The sequence below is a fragment of the Abramis brama genome (genome assembly GCF_963993115.1).
Source record: "Abramis brama genome assembly, chromosome: 19".
Taxonomy (NCBI): Eukaryota; Metazoa; Chordata; class Actinopteri; order Cypriniformes; family Leuciscidae; genus Abramis; species Abramis brama.
Window position 1 is genome coordinate 34884838 of NC_139981.1, and position 20942 is coordinate 34905779.

The window sequence follows — 20942 nt, forward strand, 5'->3', positions numbered from 1 at the left end:
ATCAACATCTTTGTTGATCCTGGAACAACTTTCCAATCAAACAATCAGATTTGAGGAACAAGTTTACAGTTTATGTCGAGTTAAGGCTTAAAACCAGGGTGAGGTGCTTCAACATCAGTGTTATTCACCTGTCATTTCCCTCAGATTTTAGGGAAAAGTTTGGGTAGGGTTAGGGGTAGGGATAGGGATAGGGTTAGGACTAAATTTTGGGGCAGGAATGTTAATCCAGGATCAACAAAATATGTTGATCCAAGAACATGTCTTACTTGGCAAAATCACGGTGACCGGACGAGATCCAGTCAGATGATTAAAGGAGAACTCCGGTCAATTTTAACATTGAGCTCATTTATTGTAAATTTGGAGTGCTGTCAGTACAGAGAACAACGACAAAAATCGGTGTTGCCTACACCATGTTATCCTCTTTTTAAAATTTGCACCCTGTTGACTTCAATGGGGCAAGTTTTAAACCTGCTTTTAGCCTCTTAACATCCTTGATGTGTCATTACAAGTGCCCAGCCATGTTAGATGATTCATTCAGAGTGAACATGGTGAATCTGACTGCAGTAGATGTGAAAGATATGAATAAAAATTATGTTATTTCAGCCAGCGCACATGCCTGTATTTACATCCTGTTTTCAGTCAAAGTCCAAAGTAGTTGATTGTCGAGTTCACGTGCGTGATCATAGGTAACTAAACCTATGCGCGTGAACTCGACAATCGACTACTTCTGTTATAGAGTTCATTTGCAAAAACAGATAACTCCGTACTTGTTCATTTCTATATATCATGTTTTTTTTTTAAAAACTTGTAACAAACAACTTGTAAATGTCCCAATTGGGAGAGGGTGTGCAATTTTCAAAGAGTTTAATTAAACTTTCATGTTATATATTTTTGCATGTATTAGTGTGAGTTAATAAACGTAACTGGTTGTGTACACTTGGCACATAATATCTAAATATCGATTAATCGATCGATATAGCCCTGAATCGAATCGAATCGTAATCGTATCGTAGAATTTTTTGAGGTATTGGTAAATATCGTATCGCTGGCTGAGAGAATCGATATCATAACGTATCGTGATTAACTGTCCGATTTACACCCCTAGCTAAAAGCAGGTTTAAAACTTGCCCCATTGAAGTCAACAGGGTGCAAATTTTAAAAAGAGGATAACACGGTGTAGGCAACACCGATTTTTGTCGTTGTTCTCTGTACTGACAGCACTCCAAATTTACAAAAAAATGACCGGAGTTCTCCTTTAAGTCAAATTTATTTCTTAACAGCAGACAATCAAATGATAAATGAAGAGTAAAATTATTCATCCATAATCAGGTTTAAAAGTTTAATAAAGAAACATAAAATGAACAGGTAAAATCACTTCTAATATTTATAAGTAAAATATAATTAACACACTCTGAGTATAATATTCTTGCCTTTGCGAAGGAGAAAAGTCTGAGTCCAAAGTAAGACTAACCAGGACAGAACATATTCTTTCTCTTATGCAGATTCTTATCAGAACAGGGCAAATTTCCTCATTCCTCTCATATTGAGACTAAAGGCACTAAAGACACACATTGTCTCGTACCCCAAATGTGTCAGAAAGTTGTTAATCTTATTCTTAATACAAAACACAAATAACTACTGCACAATGTGTCTCTTCTGCAAGATGTTCAGCTAAGATAACATTCGTTTATCACTTTATTCTGAGACATTCGAGCATTTGTGGTCTGTCTATTGGAAACTTATAGACTCTTGCCCTCATCTAAACAGCAAGCACAAAAGTTCACCCTAAGTCACTCAGCTACATTTGAGGCATAAAGATTTATAAAAGAAAAACATTACACATACATTTCAAATGATAATAATGGTAAACACATCAAAATGATAATAATGAGGAACACATCAACCTGATAACAATGTTTCCTCAAATATGATTGATCACATTTGGTTATATGATATTTAAGATCTAAATGATTAGATTATAAAACATAAGTAAATGATAAAACATAAGTAAGATATATATTTTTTCTTTTCCTGCTTTATCAGTTTGCTGCGAGTAATGGAAGGCTGTAATAGAAAGCCTTTATATGAAGGTTGTTTTGGCGTGTTTTATTCAAACTAACCTCAGAAATACTAATTTACTGTTGTAAAATAGTAGGCATTTTTTGAAAGCATTTCTTTCATATTTTACTATGTCTCGTATTTCTTATCCTCAAATAGTGTTAAAAAAGCTTTTCCCCCCCCCCCAGGCTAGACCAGCCGCTGCACATGTACAGTCCTAAGGCCTGGACGCAGTGATGGGAAGTTCGGATCATTTTACTGACTCTTTAAATCATTAAAATTAACAAATCTTTTTCCAAGTCATTTTGTTCATTTCAGCAGAATATAATTAAAATGCCACGTTAATTGCCAAATTCCTCAACACATCTACTACCTTGATCACATTTCGAATAAGAAAAAAAACTATAATTCAGCCAAGGCCAAATGATAAGAAACAGAAAACGATTGATTTACTGCTAAGGCCTGGGACACACTAGACGATTTTAAACCTGTTGGAGAGCACAGACACAGAAAGAATAGCCTTCCTGATGATGCTCTGGGTTCAGACTGACTCTCCCAGTTTAAACCTAGATTAAAGACACATCTATTCTGTTGTTAGAATCGGTACAACACAGACATTTATATCATTTTCTCCAAACCCTTTTTTTTTTAAATAAAGGTTATAGATAGGCTAAATCAGTAGGATGTTGCATGAGTCTCTGACTTGTATCATATTTACGTTTAAACTCAGACTATCTTAGACTGATTGATTCACTGTCAGCCCTGACCATTTCTCTATACTCTCTTAGTTCCTTTCTTGTTTCTCTAATTTCCCATAAGACATTGCCAAGATCTGTATGTGTTTTCCTCATCTGAGCAATGGACTTGAGTAAACTTGATTTGACCTTTTTTGGATCATTTACCTTTCCCTGATTCATCTGGTGAAGGTCTACAGAATCCACCACTACGAAGGCGATGTCAACGATGACTAAGAGTCCACTCAACACACCTGTGACTGCAGCCGCTGCTTCTGCTGCGGCTCGTCCTAGTCTGGCAGTCTGAGCTGCAATTCTACCAACATTTGCCAGCAGACCTAGATTCATGAGTTCTGTGCCACACACTTCTCTTCTTTTGTCTACATTGCAGAACATTTTTACATTGTCAGAAGAGTCACTGACAAAATCCCTGAACTTTTGGATTAGTTTCAGTGTCCTTCTCAGTGCATTCAGCGAATCGAGAATTGGTGTGCTCACCTTATTAAATTTCTGCTGAATGTTTTCAAGGTTCTCACGGAGTGGTTTTTGTTGTGCTGTATTGGCTATGCTGGACGCAGCACCTGTTACACCACCTGCGACCCCCACACCAACACCCACAGCTGTAACAATCAGAGATGCTCCAAATGTGAATGGTGCCAATATTGCACCAACCACTGCGGTGATTCCACCAGCAGCCCCAATCACTGCACCTGACAGACTGCCTATAGTGCATTTACGGTGTATCTCCTCTAGTGAAGTTGTTGTTTCCCCCCACTCTTTAACTAAGGTCTCAAAGTTTCCATAGTGCCTAATGCAGGCCTCCTCAAAGGTATTGATGGAGTTGATGAACCTTCGTTCAAGTGCTTCTGGAATTCTCTTATTTCTCTTTACTGCATCTGTCAGGAATGGTTTTGCTAGAATCTGGTCAGCTGAAGGTCTGTCTTCAGGGTCAGAGCTGAGCATTTCTTTGATTATTTCTCGTAGTTCCTGTGAATACCTCTCTGAGATGATAAGGGGGTTTCCTACCACGAGGGAGGCTTGTTGAAAGCGACATTGTTTAATATGTGACTGTGCAGGAAAATAAAGGGGGAAAAAAGGAACATTTGGTTAACATCTAGATTGAGAATCACTTTAAAGTTCCATGCACTTAGTTGAAAAAAATTTGTTAACTCAATAAAATGAGAGTAAATGCTGAAATGTTATTTCATGTGTTTTGCACATAAAAGAGAGATGTTGGTGTTTAATGTTCTGTTGGGATTTATGGTTTCTGTTGAGTTTTGTGGGTCACCATTGTGTGAAGAGTAGAGCCTGTGCTTCAGTCCAGGAGAAGACCAAGAAACATTGAGACTATTCTGGCATTGTTGCTATATCAATTTTATTTCGATGTACTGTGCAACCCTACACTGGATTTGTGTGAAGCTAAAATAAACAGCCATCGAGAAGGGTTTTGTACGGTGACATGTTCGGTTCACTTATTTTTGTCGTGGCCACAACATATAAACTCATGGGAACGTGATTATAAGTCGTGGCCACGAGATCATTTTGTTGAGGTAACGATATATTTTTCTCGTTTTTTCACGAGTTTTATTACATGTGGGAATAATCGAATCTTCACACGCGACGTACACTGGCTCCTCCTTTTACACCGATCATAGGGTTAGGGTTAGGGTTATTTGTTCATTTAAGTTTATCATAATTTGTTTTTGTTCATTGCCTTAAACGGGACTTTATTCGTGACCTGACATGGATTCGCACAACCTTAACCCAACTGGTCAATGATGAATCCGAGTATTTCATTCAAGCCAGCAAATTTCCAACGAAAATGCCCATTCAATTTAAGAATGCACTTCAGGTGTCTTTCACTTATAACGTACCCATTTCTTTATGCCAAAGACCGCACTATATCTTTATATGAAATTCCTAATTTAAAGTAAAATGTTATTTCTTCAGTCATCTCCATCTCTGCTGTAGCCCAGTCTATAGGCTATGGTACGGTTAGTATTGGCCGCTGTCGTTCTCTCAAAATATGAAGTCATGGCCACGAGAAAAATATATTGCTCCCTCAACATACGATCTCGAGGCCACGACTTTGCATCGCGTGGCCACGACATAATGATGTCGTTACCTCAACAAAATGATCTCGTGGCCACGACTTATAATCACATTCCCACGACTTAATATGACGTTCCCACGAGATATTATGACATTCCCACGACTTAGTATCACGTTCCCACAAGTTTATATGTTGTGGCCACGACAAAAATAAGTGAACCGAACATGTCCCCTCCCGGTCACCGTAGTTTTGCCATAGCAGCAATATTTAACAAAATCTCTCAAACACTTTTGTCCAGCATTAACTTTCAAAAAATGTCATTATTGGTTTGTAAATTATAAAGCTAATTGAAATGAATCCATCAGTAATTTTTTTGTAATTTTTCAGATTTATTAGAATGTGTTTGAGAAGGAAAAACAAAATATACTCACCCACTCATCCAGCATGCAGAGATCATAGAGCAACCATCCCAATGACCATATGTCACTACAAAAATGCATAACAAAGAAGAAAAATAGAGGAACTTGAATGAGGTAAGGGTTGGAGGTACTTGTGTGCATTGTTTAAGACAACATTTCATCTTAAGACGTTGCAAGAAATTGCAATATTGGTTATCACTTAAATATTGTTACATGTATGGCCTGTCTCCCATGTTTCCTAGTGTTTTTGTCATCAGCTGCTCAGCCACGCAGCGCGGGTATATATTGAGCAGCAGGTGCGATTGCACTTCAGTTTTTTGCTGAGGAGCCGAGCCAATGAGCTGGCTGCCCCGGCGGGTCACAGCAGATGTGGTGACAGGACATATGTCTCCGTTCCCTCCTTCAGGGAACGAGGGTTACCATACGTAACCGAGACGTTCCCTATCAGTCGGTCACTCTGACCGACAAATGGGAATCCCTACCAAAGCGCCACAGCTACTGAGCCCATCCAGCGCCCTGTGCGAACCTCTTACCCCTTCTTGCCTGGAAAGACGATAGGAGAGGGCTTACACAGAGTGTATCTGTCACTGTTCCATCATAACCCATAAAGTGAGAATATTGGATAACACTGGGAAAGCATGCCCTTTCTTTTTAGAAAGGAGAACACTGCGGAACCCACATTCTTCCCAGATGGAGTTATGTGAGGATATACATATGGACTAACCCGAAGGTTGTACTGCATATGAAATACTGGGTGACTTAGCCCAAAGTAAAGACACAGGCTTCCGTTTAGGTGCAGCCGTGGAAGAAATACACATATGGGGATCCCCGTAGGGTCACACATATGGGACCAAGCCTAGACACAGTTCTCAAGGATTCAATGAATAAAGGCCTGGCGCCGGACGCTCCACCATGTCCGGGCCGAGGGTGTCGAAGGACTCAACAGGTTTTTCACTCAGGAGAAATAAGGAGCACAGTAGGGTGCAGCAAGTTGACAGAGCCGGGCCTCTCAGTGCTTCTACCCGTTTAGGGTGAGAACACGGGAGGAGACCAACTCTACACGTAGGCTATAATATGTAACGAATGTGTTAGGTGTCGCCCAGCCCGCATCTCTACAGATATCTGTTAGCGAGGAGCCATGTGCCAGTGCCCAGGAGGATGCAATTCCTCTCGTGGAGTGAGCATGCAACCTGAACGGGCAGGGCACGCCTATCCAGTGGGCCATCCTCTGCTTGGAGTCTGTAACAGACAAAGAGCTGGTCTGAGGTCCTGAGACTTTGAGTTCTGTCCATGTACAGACGCAGAACACGAACGGGAAAGAGCAAAGCCAGGGCTGGGTCTGCCTCCTCCGGGGGCAGTACTTGCAGGTTCACTACCTGGTCCCTGAAGGGAGTGGTAGGAACCTTGGTCACATAGCCAGGCTGGGGTTTCAGTACAACATGGTTGTCACCCGGCCCGAACTCTAGGCACGATTCGTCGACTGAAAATGCCTCCAGGTCCCATACCCTCTTGACAGAGGCCAGTGCAACCAGCAACAAAATCTTCATGGAGAGAAGCTTTAAGTCTGCTGATTGCAAAGGCTCAAAGGGAGCATCCTGAAGTGCTCAAAGCACCAGGGAAAGGTCCCAAGAGGGTATGGAGGGGGGTCGAGGAGGATTTAATCGTCTCGCCCCCCTAAGAAACCTGAGGACCAGGTTGTGCTTTCCTACTGTATTGCCATCTATGTGGTTGTGATATGCTGAAATAGCGGCTGCATGTACTTTGAGGGTGGAGGGAGAACAGCCTTCGCTCTAACCCTTGCTGCAAGAAGGAAACCACAGACCCAATCAAACATCTTTGGGGGTCCTATCGGCGAGCAGAACACCACTCTACGAACAGGTTCCACTTCAAGGCGTATGCACTAGAGGTCTACACGGGTCCAAAAATTTGTGCCTGAACCCGAAGAGACCCGTAATGTGCTACACCGAACCGACCCGGACCCGTCTATTATTTCAAAAGCTGGACCCGGACACATGTAGATCCGAGAAATGCCATAAATGTACTACCCGGACCCGAACCCGGCTGGAAGACTCAGACCCGACTGGACCCGATTGTTACATATTCCACACAAGTTCCATAAAATAAAACCTTTTGTCTTACCTAACATTAGTAGCCTTCCTTGTACCTGACTGACTGTGATGCATTACAATCCTCCGACAAGAAAGTTCTATCCATTCCAAGCTTAATCCACAAATGCAACTTTGCAGATTTTTTCATTTTGACTCGAGTTAACTCGCATAACAACTTTGACTGTTTGCCCGTTTGAACTATAATAACGATTGCACGTTCAGTGCTATGGCCGCTGACGTTAGCATTATTTATTTTGCCATCATCTCTGTGCTCTCTGCACCGAGTCTGACCACCAAAACTTTAAGATTAAACAAGATGGTTCATTCATATTATTATAAAAATGGGATAGTAGTAAGGAAGTGTTTGGAGCGCGGCTTGGTGGAATAAGTCCCGCTCTGGTTGTCATAGAAACATGACGCGCTTGAGACTGCACATTCGCGTTAGCTGTCTGGAGCAACCTGAAGAGCTTTTTAGCGCAATTTGTGTTTTTTAAACCTTATTTCACTTTTCTTATCCTAATTTTACATGTTGCAAGTTACAAAAACACACAAGCAGTGCTGACTGACTCTGATCACGGCCGGGTGTTCTCCGAGTCTGATCGACTCGGGTATATTACACGCAATGTTAAACAGACCCGGGACACGAAGTAATAGACTGGGACCCAACCCAGACCCGGCTGACCATTTAAAATATAGACCCGAACCTGTGCGGGTCCTGGGTCGGGTCCTGGGTCCTCGGGTCTCGGGTGCTCCGTGTAGACCTCTAGTACACACGTCTCGTGGACGGAGCCCGTGCAGAAGTGATGGTGTTAAGTACCTCTGGGGGTAAGTCACCTAGAACCTCCGCGTCCCGTCCAGGCACAAGACATGGAGTTTCCAGAGGTCCAGGCGCAGGTGCCATAGGGTGCCCCGTCTCTGAGTCAGAAGGTCCTTCCTCAGAGGAATGGGCCTGGGAGGGACTGTCACGAGGAGCATGAGTTCTAGGAACCAGGTCCGGGTGGGCCAATAGGGAACCACCAGAAGGACCTGCTCCTCGTCCTTCCTGACTTTGGCTCCCTGAGTAGGTTCACTGGGGGAAACGCATATTTGCGAAGGCCCCGGGGCAAGCTGTGTGCCAGTGCGTCCATGCCGAGTGTTCCCTTGGTCAGGGAGTAAAACAGATGGCAGTGGGAGGAACAGGTCTACCTGAGCCTCCCTGAACTCTCTCCAGATCAGCTGAACCGCCTGGGGGTGGAGTCGCTTTTCTCCCGGGAGCACAGCTCGTGATGGCTTATCAGCCACAAGGTTGAGCACACCAGGGACATACATGGCTCGAAGTGACTTCAGATGCTTCTGACTCCAGAGGAGGAGACGGCGGACGAGTTGCTACATGCAACGGGAGCGTAGACCACCTTGTCGGTTGATGTACGCAACGGTCACAGTGTTGTCCGTACGGACAACTGCCCAGCACGTCCCTCCCCTGTAGCTGCCTTTTTAAGGGGCTCAGAGCGAGACGGACTGCTAGCAACTCAAGGCAGTTGATGTGCCAATGCAGTTGGGGGCCCGCCCACACCCCTGACACTGCATGCTCGTTTTACGTGGTACCCCAGCCAGTGGCAGAGGCTTCTGTGAATACCATAGCATGCCTGGACATGCTTGGTTCCAAGGGCACTCCTGCCCGGAGGAACAAGGGGTCTGACCACGCGCTGAAGGTCTGGCGGCACGCTGGTATGATTGTCACCCGGTGAGTGCCGTGATGCCACGCCCATTTCTGGACTCGGCCGTGAAGCCAGTGCTGAAGCGGTCTCATATGGAGCTGCCCGAGCGGGGTTACAGCTGCTGCCACTGCCATATGCCCCAGGAGCCTCTGAAAGAATTTCAGTGGGGCCGCCGTCCTGCCTTTGAACATGTTCAAGCAGTTCAGCCCCAACTGAACCCTTTGCTGTAACGAGAGTCTCGACCGTATCTCCGAAATGGTCATCTTCCCACAATGGGTGCATGACTCATCCACAAACGCTGCCTCAGCATGTTCAATGCCCAGACATGCGATGCAACTTTCGGGACCATCCCGTGATCCCAGGTAATGACCGCATCCAGAAACACACAGGTAGAGCGACATCTTTAAAAAGACGCGCTCCACCCGTGTAAGCTCTTTCCTCTCACAGCGATCTTACCAGCCGTAAAAACGTCATTTCAGCGCTTTCGGCGCACCGTACCGGCTGTAAGAACAGCCTTTTTGTTTTGCTCAGTGATAGACAAACACAAAAAGACTAAAAGAAAGAGAGAGAAAGAGAGAAGTCGAGAAATTTGCTGTCAAAATTAACACTGGTCCGTTCTCGTTAATGTTAAGTGTGGTTTTCTCCTGGTTCCTGAGATTTGTCATTAAAGACCTTTATAATTGTTCTTCTTCATCCTTCATGCTGTTTTCACCACCACGTTACGTAACACATATCAGTATTTTATGTATATTTAAACTTTTAAAAAGCATACCTTTTGGAATTATATTCATTCTCATCAGCTTCTAGGCAGCGATAGAGGTCTGCACCCACACTTGAGCTTGTATATGCATCAGCTCTGAAAAAAAAACAATGTATTCTCATTCTGATAAAACTTCAAAATATGTTTTAGTGATGTATCGAAACATGAGGTAGGCAAGAGACAAGAGACAGTTTTGGCCAAGAATGTTAATTTCTGCTCATAACTATCAATTTATTTATTTATTTATTTATTTATTTTACCTTCTATGCAGTGTTGAGCATCCGAAATCTCCTAGATTGATGTAACCATCTTCAGTCAGAAAAATATTCTACAATGACAACAGAAAACTCATACATTACACACATTTGATTTGGTGACAAATGTTTTATTGAGCTTCATGAGTGTCTACCTGAGGTTTTATATCTCTGTGAAGAACATTTCTCCTCTCATCATGCAGATACTGCAGGGACAGACAAATCTGAACAAACCAGTCAAGAATCTACAAACACCATGGAGAAAAAGGAAAGCATCGCTTTATAAAAACTCTAAACAACTCTAAAAAGGTTGTTTCTAGTCTTTCATCAGTCCTAGAGCACAGGCCAACATTATAAAGTGTACCGATATTCTCTAGGGTCCTTCAGTACTTTCCCTTTACGTTAGTACTATAGTGCAGCATTAATGTAACTTGTGGGCTACATGTGATTTAACTATCTTAATTTCTTATCAGCATATTTCTCTAAATACTCACTCTAAAAAATTCTGGGTTGTTTCTTTTTTGAACTTTTCTTTTTATTTCCTTTTATCAAGTGCGGTCATACAGTATGTCACAAATTAACTTTTTGATGGTACAGTAAGGTGTCACGGGGTAAGTCTACAAACAAAATAGCAGTCCATAGATATCTTTCATCCAAACCATAATAAATGTGACGTAAGATCTTTATCTCCGCAATACCACGTATATACCTACTACATTTGGTAAATAATACAGTAATTTTCACATTGCAAATGACCATTGCATTAAGATAAATGAATAAAATTATAATAAAAGTAAGGAAAATATTTAATATTAAGAAAAGAAAAGAAAAGAAAAGAAAATGAGAACACACAACATCAACATGTGTGCACAAATGTGCATGCACAAATCCATATGGGAAGAAAATAAATAATTACAATAAGAATAGTCAAGTCAAGTCATCTTAATTTATATAGTGCTTTAAACAATGTAGATTGTTCCAAAGCAGCTTTACAGAGATAATAGGAAATTACCGTAACAGAGATTGTTTTGGCTTTACAGCAGCTCTTGATCAAACCGTTCTCAAATACCGCGCAAATTAATTTTATGTAGCGCTTGTGAAAACAGACATAAGGCTGTATCTCCGTAACGCTTTATCGGATTTAGACCAAACTTGGTACGTCATCACAAGCATGACCTGAGGCTAAATGCTGCGTTTCGGCACAGCGCCACCTACTGGTCCGGAGATATGAAAAATGGCTATTTTTGCTTATAACTTCTGAACAGTTTGTCCAAATCATAAAATTGGTCTCGTTAGATTCAGGGCAACATTCCGATTCGACTGATATCCAATTTTACCATATCGGCCATTTCGACTGTTGGCCATTTAGAATTTTGTGCTAAAATGCTGTATTTTTGTTACGAAACTTGGTATGGGTCATCAGCACAATGCCCTGAAGGAGCGTGAGAAGTTTCGAACCAGCACCACCTAGTGGTCAAAAGTTATAACAGAATTTCCAAAAATGCTAGTAACTTTTGAATAAATTGGCCTATTGTAATGCCACTTGTCTTAATAGATTCCTTGGTTCACGCCGAGAACCTAGATACCAAGTTTACCTTATTTGGCTGAACTTCCTGTCCACCATCTTGATTTTCATTCAAAACCTACTTTTTCAAACTAAAAAGTTATGGATTTCGTGTCGATAGACAAAACCGTTTTCATATACCGCAGCAGCAAAGTTGAGGCATGATGCCAAAAGGACTATTCAGGCTTTATCTCTGCAATGCCTTGACATATTGACACCAAACTTTGTCATTGTCACTTTACTCTGACCACATCACATCAGTTTTGTAACTGCGCCACCTATTGGTCGAAAGTGATAATCCATTAAATCATATTTTTAATTGCTTTTTATATGATTTTTCAGCCATTTTGCCTAAAATCCTCTTTAAATATCTTTAACTGCTCATTGTTGCAGTTGGTCTGACACTTTCAGACATGTCTTGTCGTCTTATTCTGCTTGGCCCCGGTAATTGCTGCTTGCAGCTATATTTTTAAGGTGTTTTTACTCCATACATTAACAATCTTCTTTTCCCCCCATATGTCTTGGTTTAGGAATGGGATTGAATCTAATGGCAAATTTGGGCATTCACTCTGCTCCATTCCAACCCATATAGTGTCAGTGTCTTGGGACATCCAAGCAACCATTGATCTGAGTTGGGCTGCCCAATAATATGTTTTCAGGCTAGTCAAGTCCAGGCCTCCATTTTCCTTTGGGCAGAGTAGTCTTTTAAATTTAAGTCTGCCAAATAAACTTGGACAGCCATTTATCCAATATAGTAAAGGTGGAGACAGGAACATAGATAGGTAGTGATTGGAAGAGAAAGAACAACCTTGGTAAAATGTTCATTCTTATAGTTTCTATTCTTCCTATCAGGGAGAGTGGCAGAATTTCCCATCTTGTAAGGTCCGATTTTATGTGGCCCATCAATTTCCCGTAGTTGGCTTTAAACAGTTTTGATAGGTCTGTCGTTATAATAATTCCCAAATATCTGAATCCTTGAGACCAGTGGAAATCAAGCCTTGGATTGGCCAATGTAAAACTAACATCATTGCCTCTGACTTTGATTGGTTTATTTGATAACCAGAGAGTTCTCCATATTTCTTCAAGGTGTCTAGCAATGCAGGGACAGAAAGGACTGGATACCTTATATAGGTCAGAATATCATCTGCATAAAGAGATACCTTGTGCTCCTTATTTCCCATGTCTTTTATGCCTTTTATTTCCTCATTCTGTCTTATAGATGCTGCCAGGGGTTCAATATTCATAGCAAAGAGCAGGGGGCTAAGACAGTCCCCTTGCCTCAAAAACCCCTCTGTAGGTCAAAGAACTCAGAACAGCATCCGTTTACTATGACACAAGATTTTGGATTTCTGTAAATAACTGTAAATAATTTGACACAATTTACACATTTTGGGTGGAATCCCATTACAAATAGCGATTTGGACAGAAAGTCACAATTTACAGTGTCAGATGCTTTCTGTGCATCAAAGCTTATTAACATTGATGTTTGCTTGTCTCTTTTAGCACAAGTAATGATGTTTAGGGTTTTTCTTATATTGTTAGCACCATATCTATTAGGAATAAATCCTTTTTGATCTGGATTAATCAGAGTAGTAATATGTCTTTGAACTCTGTGCTAAAATACTGAAAAATACTGACCAAATTTCTGATCATTGCATATCAAGCTGATGGGTCTGTATCCTTCACAGAGTGTTGGGTCCTTCCCTTCTTTATGAATCACAGATATAATGGCCTGTGACCATGTCTCCGGAGGGTTGTTCTTAGAGAGGGAGTATCTAAACACCTTGGTTAGTATGGGCACTAGGTAATTTATGAAGCATTTATAGAATTCTCCAGGAAGCCCATCGACTCCTAGAGATTTGTTGCATTTTAATCTTTTTACAGCATCTCTTATTTCTGTTTCTGTAATTGGTGTTATCATCTGTTTTGATGCTTCCTCTGATAATGTGGAGAGATTTAAAGCAGTGAGGAAGGTCAAGTCATCTTCATTTATACAGCGCTTTTAACAATGTAGATTGTTCCAAAGCGGCTTTACAGTGATAATAGGAAATTTAAGTAACAGATATTGTTTTGGCTTTATAGCAGCTCTAGAATAAAGTTATTGTCCAGCTAAAGTTAGTTTGATTGATTCACTTCCGTCACAACGATCATTAGTTATTAACTTACTTAGGGGCTGCAAACACGCAACCGTTTTAACACAAAACTCTTAAGTTTCAAACTTTAAAAACGTGAACCCGTGAGAACGCTGATGGCGCACACATGCGTATTACGAGTTCAGTCTATAGAGATGTGCGTTTGAATATATGTGCGCAGGCGTGTAGTCCTTCCCTACAAACCAACCCTCAACATACTATTTGTCTGGCCTTAAAATTTATAATACAGAATTTTTATCACTTCCGCGTAGCCACACGAACAGGAATTATCCCGACAACGCTTTATCTGTAGAGAGGTAAACGGAGGGGAGGGAGGCCTTCGCAGAGGAGAGACTAGTGGACACTTCAGGACTGCGCTGTCGTCGCATCCAGGCGCAGGTCCTTCATCAGATCTGGATCCGGCCTGGATACGGCGGACTGCGGTAAACCTCGGGATAAACAGAGAGACTAATATTAGCGTAGACGCCATTCTTCTTATGATGTAGCGAGTACATCAGGATTTATGGGAAGTGTTTGCGGTTCCGGCTGACCTAATCTATGCAGCCTAACATTGAATTATAGAAGTCTATAATGTGTTATGTGTATGCTAGGTCAAAGAGATGTGTCTTTAATCTAGCTTTGAACTGACAGAGTGTGTCTGCTTCCCGGACAATGGCAGGAAGACTGTTCCAAAGTTTTGGTGCTAAATAGGAAAAGGATCTACCGCCACCAGTCGATTTATATATTCTAGGTATTATCAACTGGCCGGAATTTTGAGATCGCAATAGACATGAAGGACTATAATGCGTTAAGAGCTCGCTCAAGCACTGCGGAGCTAAACCATTTAGTGCTTTGTAAGTAATCAGCAATATTTAGAAATGTATACAATGTTTAATAGGGAGCCAGTGCAGTGTTGACAGAACCAGGCTAATATGGTCATACTTCCTGGTTCTGGTGGTAAGAACTCGAGCTGCTGTGTTTTGGACCAGCTGTAGTTGGGTGAGTGTGTTTGCTTCGGTGCTGTAAGCTCCGTTTAACCCTCGTATTTCTTTGTTTTGAACCATCATTTACTACAATTTCTAGTTGTTTATACTACTACCCAACATCTCAGATTAACCTGACATCGCTAGCTTCCGTTACTACTAGCACAACACGCTAGTAATTCGCTAGCCTGTTAACGCGCCACCCGCGCGCCCCCTCCTTTGAGTTCATAAAAAGCTCAGGTGAGTAAGAATCAGTCAACAAACACGGTGAGTAATGTCTTGTCCTGATATTGTCACCTGCACTTCATGTCACATGTTTAACATAGCCTTCTCTGTCGGCAATATAGGATTTATATGTGATAAATGCAAGGAGACAGTTAGGTTGACGGAGAAGATTTCAGAACTAGAGACACGTATCCAAACTTTAATTGAGGATTGTAAGAGTGCTAGAGATTTAAATACTGCTTTGGATGCGCCTAGCATAGTGAACTCTTTACATGAGTCGGTTCTGGCTGAAGTAGAGCCTATGCAGCAAGGCAAATGGGTGACAGTGAGGGATCGCTCTAGTCGCGGATCAAAAAAACACTCTTCCGTTCCGATTACCATAACAAATCGATTTGCCCCGCTCAGTGAAACACCCACTGAGAATTTGCCGTAGTTATTGGCGATTCTATTATACGGAACGTGAAAATAGAGACACCAGCCACCATAGTCACATGTTTGCCGGGAGCCAGAGCGCCTGACATCAAAGCAAATTTAAAAGTGCTGGCTAATGCTAATGCTGGCACTAATGTTGTTCACCAAAATTAATATTAAAAAGGTGTGTGAACTCGCAAGTACGATGTCAAGGACTGTAATTTGCTCTGGCCCCCTTCCTGTTCGCAGGAGTGATGAGATAGTTAGTAGATTGAACACCTGACCTGTTGAAAAGAGATGGTATTCATCCCTCCTGGGATGGTGCTGCTCTTCTCTCTAGTAATATGGCTCATAGTCTTAGAGCTCAAACATGACAATCTGGGCCTCAGGTCAGGAAGCAGACAGACTGGCTAAACCGACCGTCTGCTAGCGGCCTCGCGTCACCAAGGTCAGATAAATCCCATCACATAGAGCCTCTTTCACCTAGCTATCATCATATGGAGACTGTGTCTGTTCCCCAAACTTGGAAATCCAAAAAACGTTTAAACCCATCTAAGGTTAAAAATTTAATTGATGTTCAACAAATAAAAAACAGCTATAATATAGATGAGCAAATGCTAAAGCTTGGGTTGCTGAATATTCGATCGCTTACTTCAAAAGCACTCGTTGTTAATGATATGATTTCAGATAATAACCTAGAAGTGCTGTGTTTGACAGAAACCTGGCTAAAACCAAACGATTACATTACTTTAAATGAGTCCACCCCGCAAGATTGCTGTTATAAACATGAGCCTCGTCTGAAGGGCAAAGGGGGTGGTGTTGCTTTAATTTATAGTAATAGTTTCAAAACCACTAAGAAATCAAGTTTTAAATATAATTCTTTTGAAGCATTGGTGCTTAATGTAAAAATATATAGTATAAACGATAAATCACGCTTGAGATTTATGCTGACTACTGTATACAGGCCACCAGGGCACCATACAGACTTTATCAAAGAATTTGCGGACTTTCTATCAGAATTAATATTGACTGCAGATAAAGTACTAATTGTTGGTGATTTTAATATACAAATTGATAATGAAAAAGATGCATTGGGATTGGCATTTAAAGACATTGTAAACTCAATTGGAGTTAGACAACACGTGTCAGGACCTACTCATCGTCGTAATCATACTCTAGATCTAATATTATCACACGGAATAGATGTTGATGCCGTTGAAATTCTGCAGCAGAGCGATGACATCTCAGATCATTATCTAGTCTCGTGTAAACTTCATTTAGCCAAGGCTGCAAAGCCGACTCCGTGTTACAAATATGTTAGACCTATCACTTCTGCCACTAAAGATTGCTTTATTAATAATCTTCCTGATCAGTTTCATCATCTCAGCATCCCAGATAGCTTAGAAGAACTCGATATTGCAACAGAAACTTTTAACTCTCTCTTTTCCAGCACTTTAGACACAGTTGCTCCGTTGCGCTTAAAGAAGATTAAAGAAAATAGTCCAACGCCGTGGTACAACAAGCACACTCAGCCCTTAAGAGAGCAGCCAGAAAAATGGAGCGCAACTGGAAGAAAACAAAACTAGAGGTATTTCGCATTTCATTGAAGGAGAGCTCGATTGCTTACAGAGAGGCCTTAAAAGCTGCTAGATCTGCTTATTTTTCAACCCTATTAGAAGAAAATAAACATAATCCTAGGTATTTATTTGAAACGGTGGCTAAACTAACGAAAAAGAAAGCTTCAAGCACCGAAGTTTCCAAGCAACACAGCAGTAATGATTTTATGAACTTCTTCACTTATAAGATTGATAATATCAGGGACAAAATTATAACTATGCAACCGTCTACTACAGTATCGCATCAGGCAGTGCATTGTAGTCTCCCTGAGGAAAAATTTGATTCATTCGTTGTTATAGGAGAGGAAGAATTTACTAAACTCATTAAATCATCTAAATCGACAACATGTATGTTAGACCCTATACCGACTAAGCTACTGAAAGAGATGCTCCCAGAGGTCATAGATCCTCTTCTTAATATCACTAATTTGTCTTTGTCTCTAGGATACGTACCAAAAAACTTTAAGCTGGCTATGATTAAACCGCTTGTTAAAAAAACGCAACTTGATCCTACAGAATTAGTCAATTACAGGCCGATCTCGAATCTACCTTTTCTGTCAAAGATATTAAAAAAGGCAGTATCCTCACAACTGTGTTCCTTTTTTGAAAGAAATTATATCTGTGAGGATTTTCAGTCCGGATTTAGACCGTACCATAGTACCGAGGCGGCTCTCATTAGAGTCACAAATGATTTGCTCCTATCATCCGATCGTGGTTGTATCTCTCTATTAGTGTTACTCGATCTTAGTGCTACATTTGACACCATTGACCACAACATTCTTTTAAATAGACTCGAACATTATGTTGGCATTAGTGGAATTGCACTAGCATGGTTTAAATGACCGTTATCAGTTTGCAGCAGTAAATGAAGAGATGTCTCATCGATCACAAGGCTCAGTACTAGGACCGCTGCTGTTCACTCTGTACATGCTTCCCTTAGGAGATATCATTAGGAAGCATGGAATTAGTTTTCACTGTTATGCTGATGATACTCAGCTCTATATTTCTTCACGCCCAGACGAAACTTACCAATTAACAAAATTAACGGAATGCATAGCTGATATAAAAAAATGGATGACTCGTAATTTCCTACTTCTAAATTCTGAAAAAACAGAGATTCTAATTATTGGACAAAAAACTTCCTCACGTAATAACCTAGAATACTGTCTAACACTTGATGGCTGCTCTGTTAAGTCTTCGTCGTCGGTTAGGAACCTGGGTGTGCTCTTTGATACCAATCTTTCATTTGAAAGTCACGTAAAACCACATTTTTCCATCTTAAAAATATATCTAAATTACATCATATGCTCTCATTGACAAATGCGGAACAATTAGTTAAAGCCCATGTTGCAGGTTAATCACCACTGTCGATTAATGGGTACATAAATCATTCAAGATATGTATATCATTTTTAAAATGTCTCAAAAATGGTCTTAAAGACCAGTTTTTTACGTTTTTGGTATTAACGGGTTCCTAACCGACGACGAAGACTTGACAGAGCAGCCATCAAGTATTAGACAGTATTCTAAGTCAGCGGTCCCCAACCTTTTTTGCGCCACGGACCGGTTTAATATCAGACAATATTTTCACGGACCGGCCTTTAAGGTGTGGCGGATAAATACAACAAAATAAAATGATACGACCAGCATAAAAACTGGGGTATTTTTTAAAATGTAGTAATAAACGTGAATCCAATGTGTAGGCCTACTCGCAACTTTATTAGCAGCGTCCTCGTAACATTGACAACTGAGAAAGCCTGAACACAAACAAAATGCCCCCCAAAAGAAATAAATCTCCATGTTTTTGGTGCTGATGCGTTCTTGTAACATGTAAGGGTGGCGCTGCCAATAAAGCACCTAAAAGCTGTCACAAAGAACCAGCAAAATTAATGATTATGAATATGTAAAATATAGCAGGAGACATTTTAATTGTTTACTAATAAACAAGTGTTTTCTGTGGCAGTGTCGGGCTGTCAGCTGCAAAGATGAGGTTGACGATGCTGACTCGCGATCTTCGCAGCAGTGAGAGAGCCAGAGAGAAATGCGCATTTCATACGAATTACATAAGCAGAGAACAGTATGTTTTCTTTCGTTTTGAATTGTTCTGTTTAAAAGTAGACATTTCAAGCTTTCTATATATGTCTGTGTAGGTCTGTGAGGCAAGTAGGCTACCTTATCACTTAGTTTCGGTTAATTTATGAGACGAGCTCCAGTTCACGCGCCGGCGCCTCCGTGTCATGATTAGCTATTTTCTACTATATTATTCTTATTTATTAAATCCAGGCAATTGGTGGATGAAACATTGATTAAAATTAAGATACAATTAATACAAATCGAAATTAAATTTAAAGACAGGCTTTGTGCTTTCTGTTTGAGGTCTTTAAATCCTTCTTTAAAATATCTTCTTTTGTGTTCAGCAGAAGAAAGAAAGTCATACAGGTTTGGAACAACTTGAGGGAGAGTAAATGATGACAGAATTTTCATTTTTGGGTGAACTATCCCTTTAAAGCAGCACCAGGTAACTTTTCAACCTTCATAATATATTTCCAAGACTCTTGTGATGGTACATCGACTTACAATAGGTTGAATGACACGTCTGCCATAGCCTGACGGGGTCTGTATAGTTTTTAATCGTACTTTTAAACTTCGGGGTTCGGGTAGTAACCCGAGCACAAAAAGAACTACAAAATTCGACTGCTTTACGGCATAGGCTACCTCACTTCCCCCAACACGTCCTCACATGCTGTTGGACTTGTAAGTATATTGCTTATATTGTATATCACTCGGACAAGCTTTCACTCGTTGGTGTGAGCTAAAAAGCACCTGGCGTTCTTGTTGATGGATTAGTAACTTAGACATCTTCGGAGGCTAGCTGTGCTTGTTCGATGTCCGACGATTTGTAACGCGTTGTGTTTATTCCCCAATCGAACTCGTGTAACTGTCTGTCACACGTTCTACCGTCCACAGCATTACTTGATAGACAAAAATAGGACAAGAATGAGCATCAAACAGAAACAACCCGCTTACGGGGTGTTCGAGGCGCACATACAATACAGACTGCCGACAGTTAAACAGGGCACGCGCAGTTCTTAAAGGGGACACACCTTATTTCCACTCGTTACAGCTTCCATCCGACTGAACAGGGACCGGTATACAGGGGGGAGAGAGGTAAATGTTTAAATTTATTTGAAATGCACTTTTTTTTCTAAGTATTCACTGCTCTTTTTCACACAGCAGGTTTTTTGTGTGTGTCCAATTTTTTTCTGGACAACCTTCTGATGGATTTTACTTTAAATTTTACTTTAAAATGTGAGTTCCATTCAGGTTTCATGCCATTGGCACTTTATTCGAAGGATTGTTTACAGTTTCACAGCATAAGCTATAAAGCTGTTTCCCAGGTATAAGCTGTGTGTTTACAGGAAAAAAATTATAAAATGCAATTTACTGCAATTTTATTCTGTTTTATTCTTATTCTTCGTGAAAATATGTTCTGAAAGATTCCTTAATAAGCTTTGTTCGGGATGTTAAACTACTTTAGTAGCCCTAAGGACAGCCATGGTGAAAACATTATTTGAAATCTCCTTGTGAAATTTGCTAGAGTACGTATGGGTCAGTGTTTTGATTGCAGAAGAGTTTGACAAAGGATTACTAACACATAATAAAACACAACTCCATGTATGTTTTTGATGAGGATATGACAATGCAAAATGGTTAAAATCTCTAAAAAGTCTATGTTGAATGATAAAGACCCTGGGCCCTATCTTGCACCCAGCGCAATTGACTTTGTACACCGACGCATGTATCATTCCTATTTTGCACCCGCGCAAAGCGGACTTTTCCCTCCACAGACGCACGTCGGTTAACTAAGAAATACACTTGCGCTCCCCGGGACGGTTCAGCGCAAAGAGGAGGCGTGTTCCGGCGCAAAA

At 40.9% G+C, this 20942-nt stretch overlaps 1 protein-coding gene across 4 annotated transcripts in view; it reads right to left on the reverse strand.

The window, feature by feature from the left end:
• Positions 1-1325: 1325 nt before the first annotated feature.
• The window catches only part of LOC311070068 (uncharacterized protein), a 57461-nt gene continuing 37844 nt past the window's right edge, over positions 1326-20942 (reverse strand). For 3 of the 4 annotated variants that reach the window (XM_084093726.1, XM_084093725.1, XM_084093727.1), the window contains 5 exons: positions 10239-10328; positions 10090-10157; positions 9842-9925; positions 5277-5331; positions 1326-3860 (listed from right to left, as the gene is read on the reverse strand). In XM_084093726.1, the coding sequence (XP_083949852.1) occupies positions 2790-3860; positions 5277-5331; positions 9842-9925; positions 10090-10157; positions 10239-10328 (1368 nt within the window). In that variant the 3' untranslated portion in view covers positions 1326-2789. The remainder of the gene's footprint in view (positions 3861-5276; positions 5332-9841; positions 9926-10089; positions 10158-10238; positions 10329-20942) is intronic. The other variant, XM_084093728.1, reaches the window with a different exon arrangement.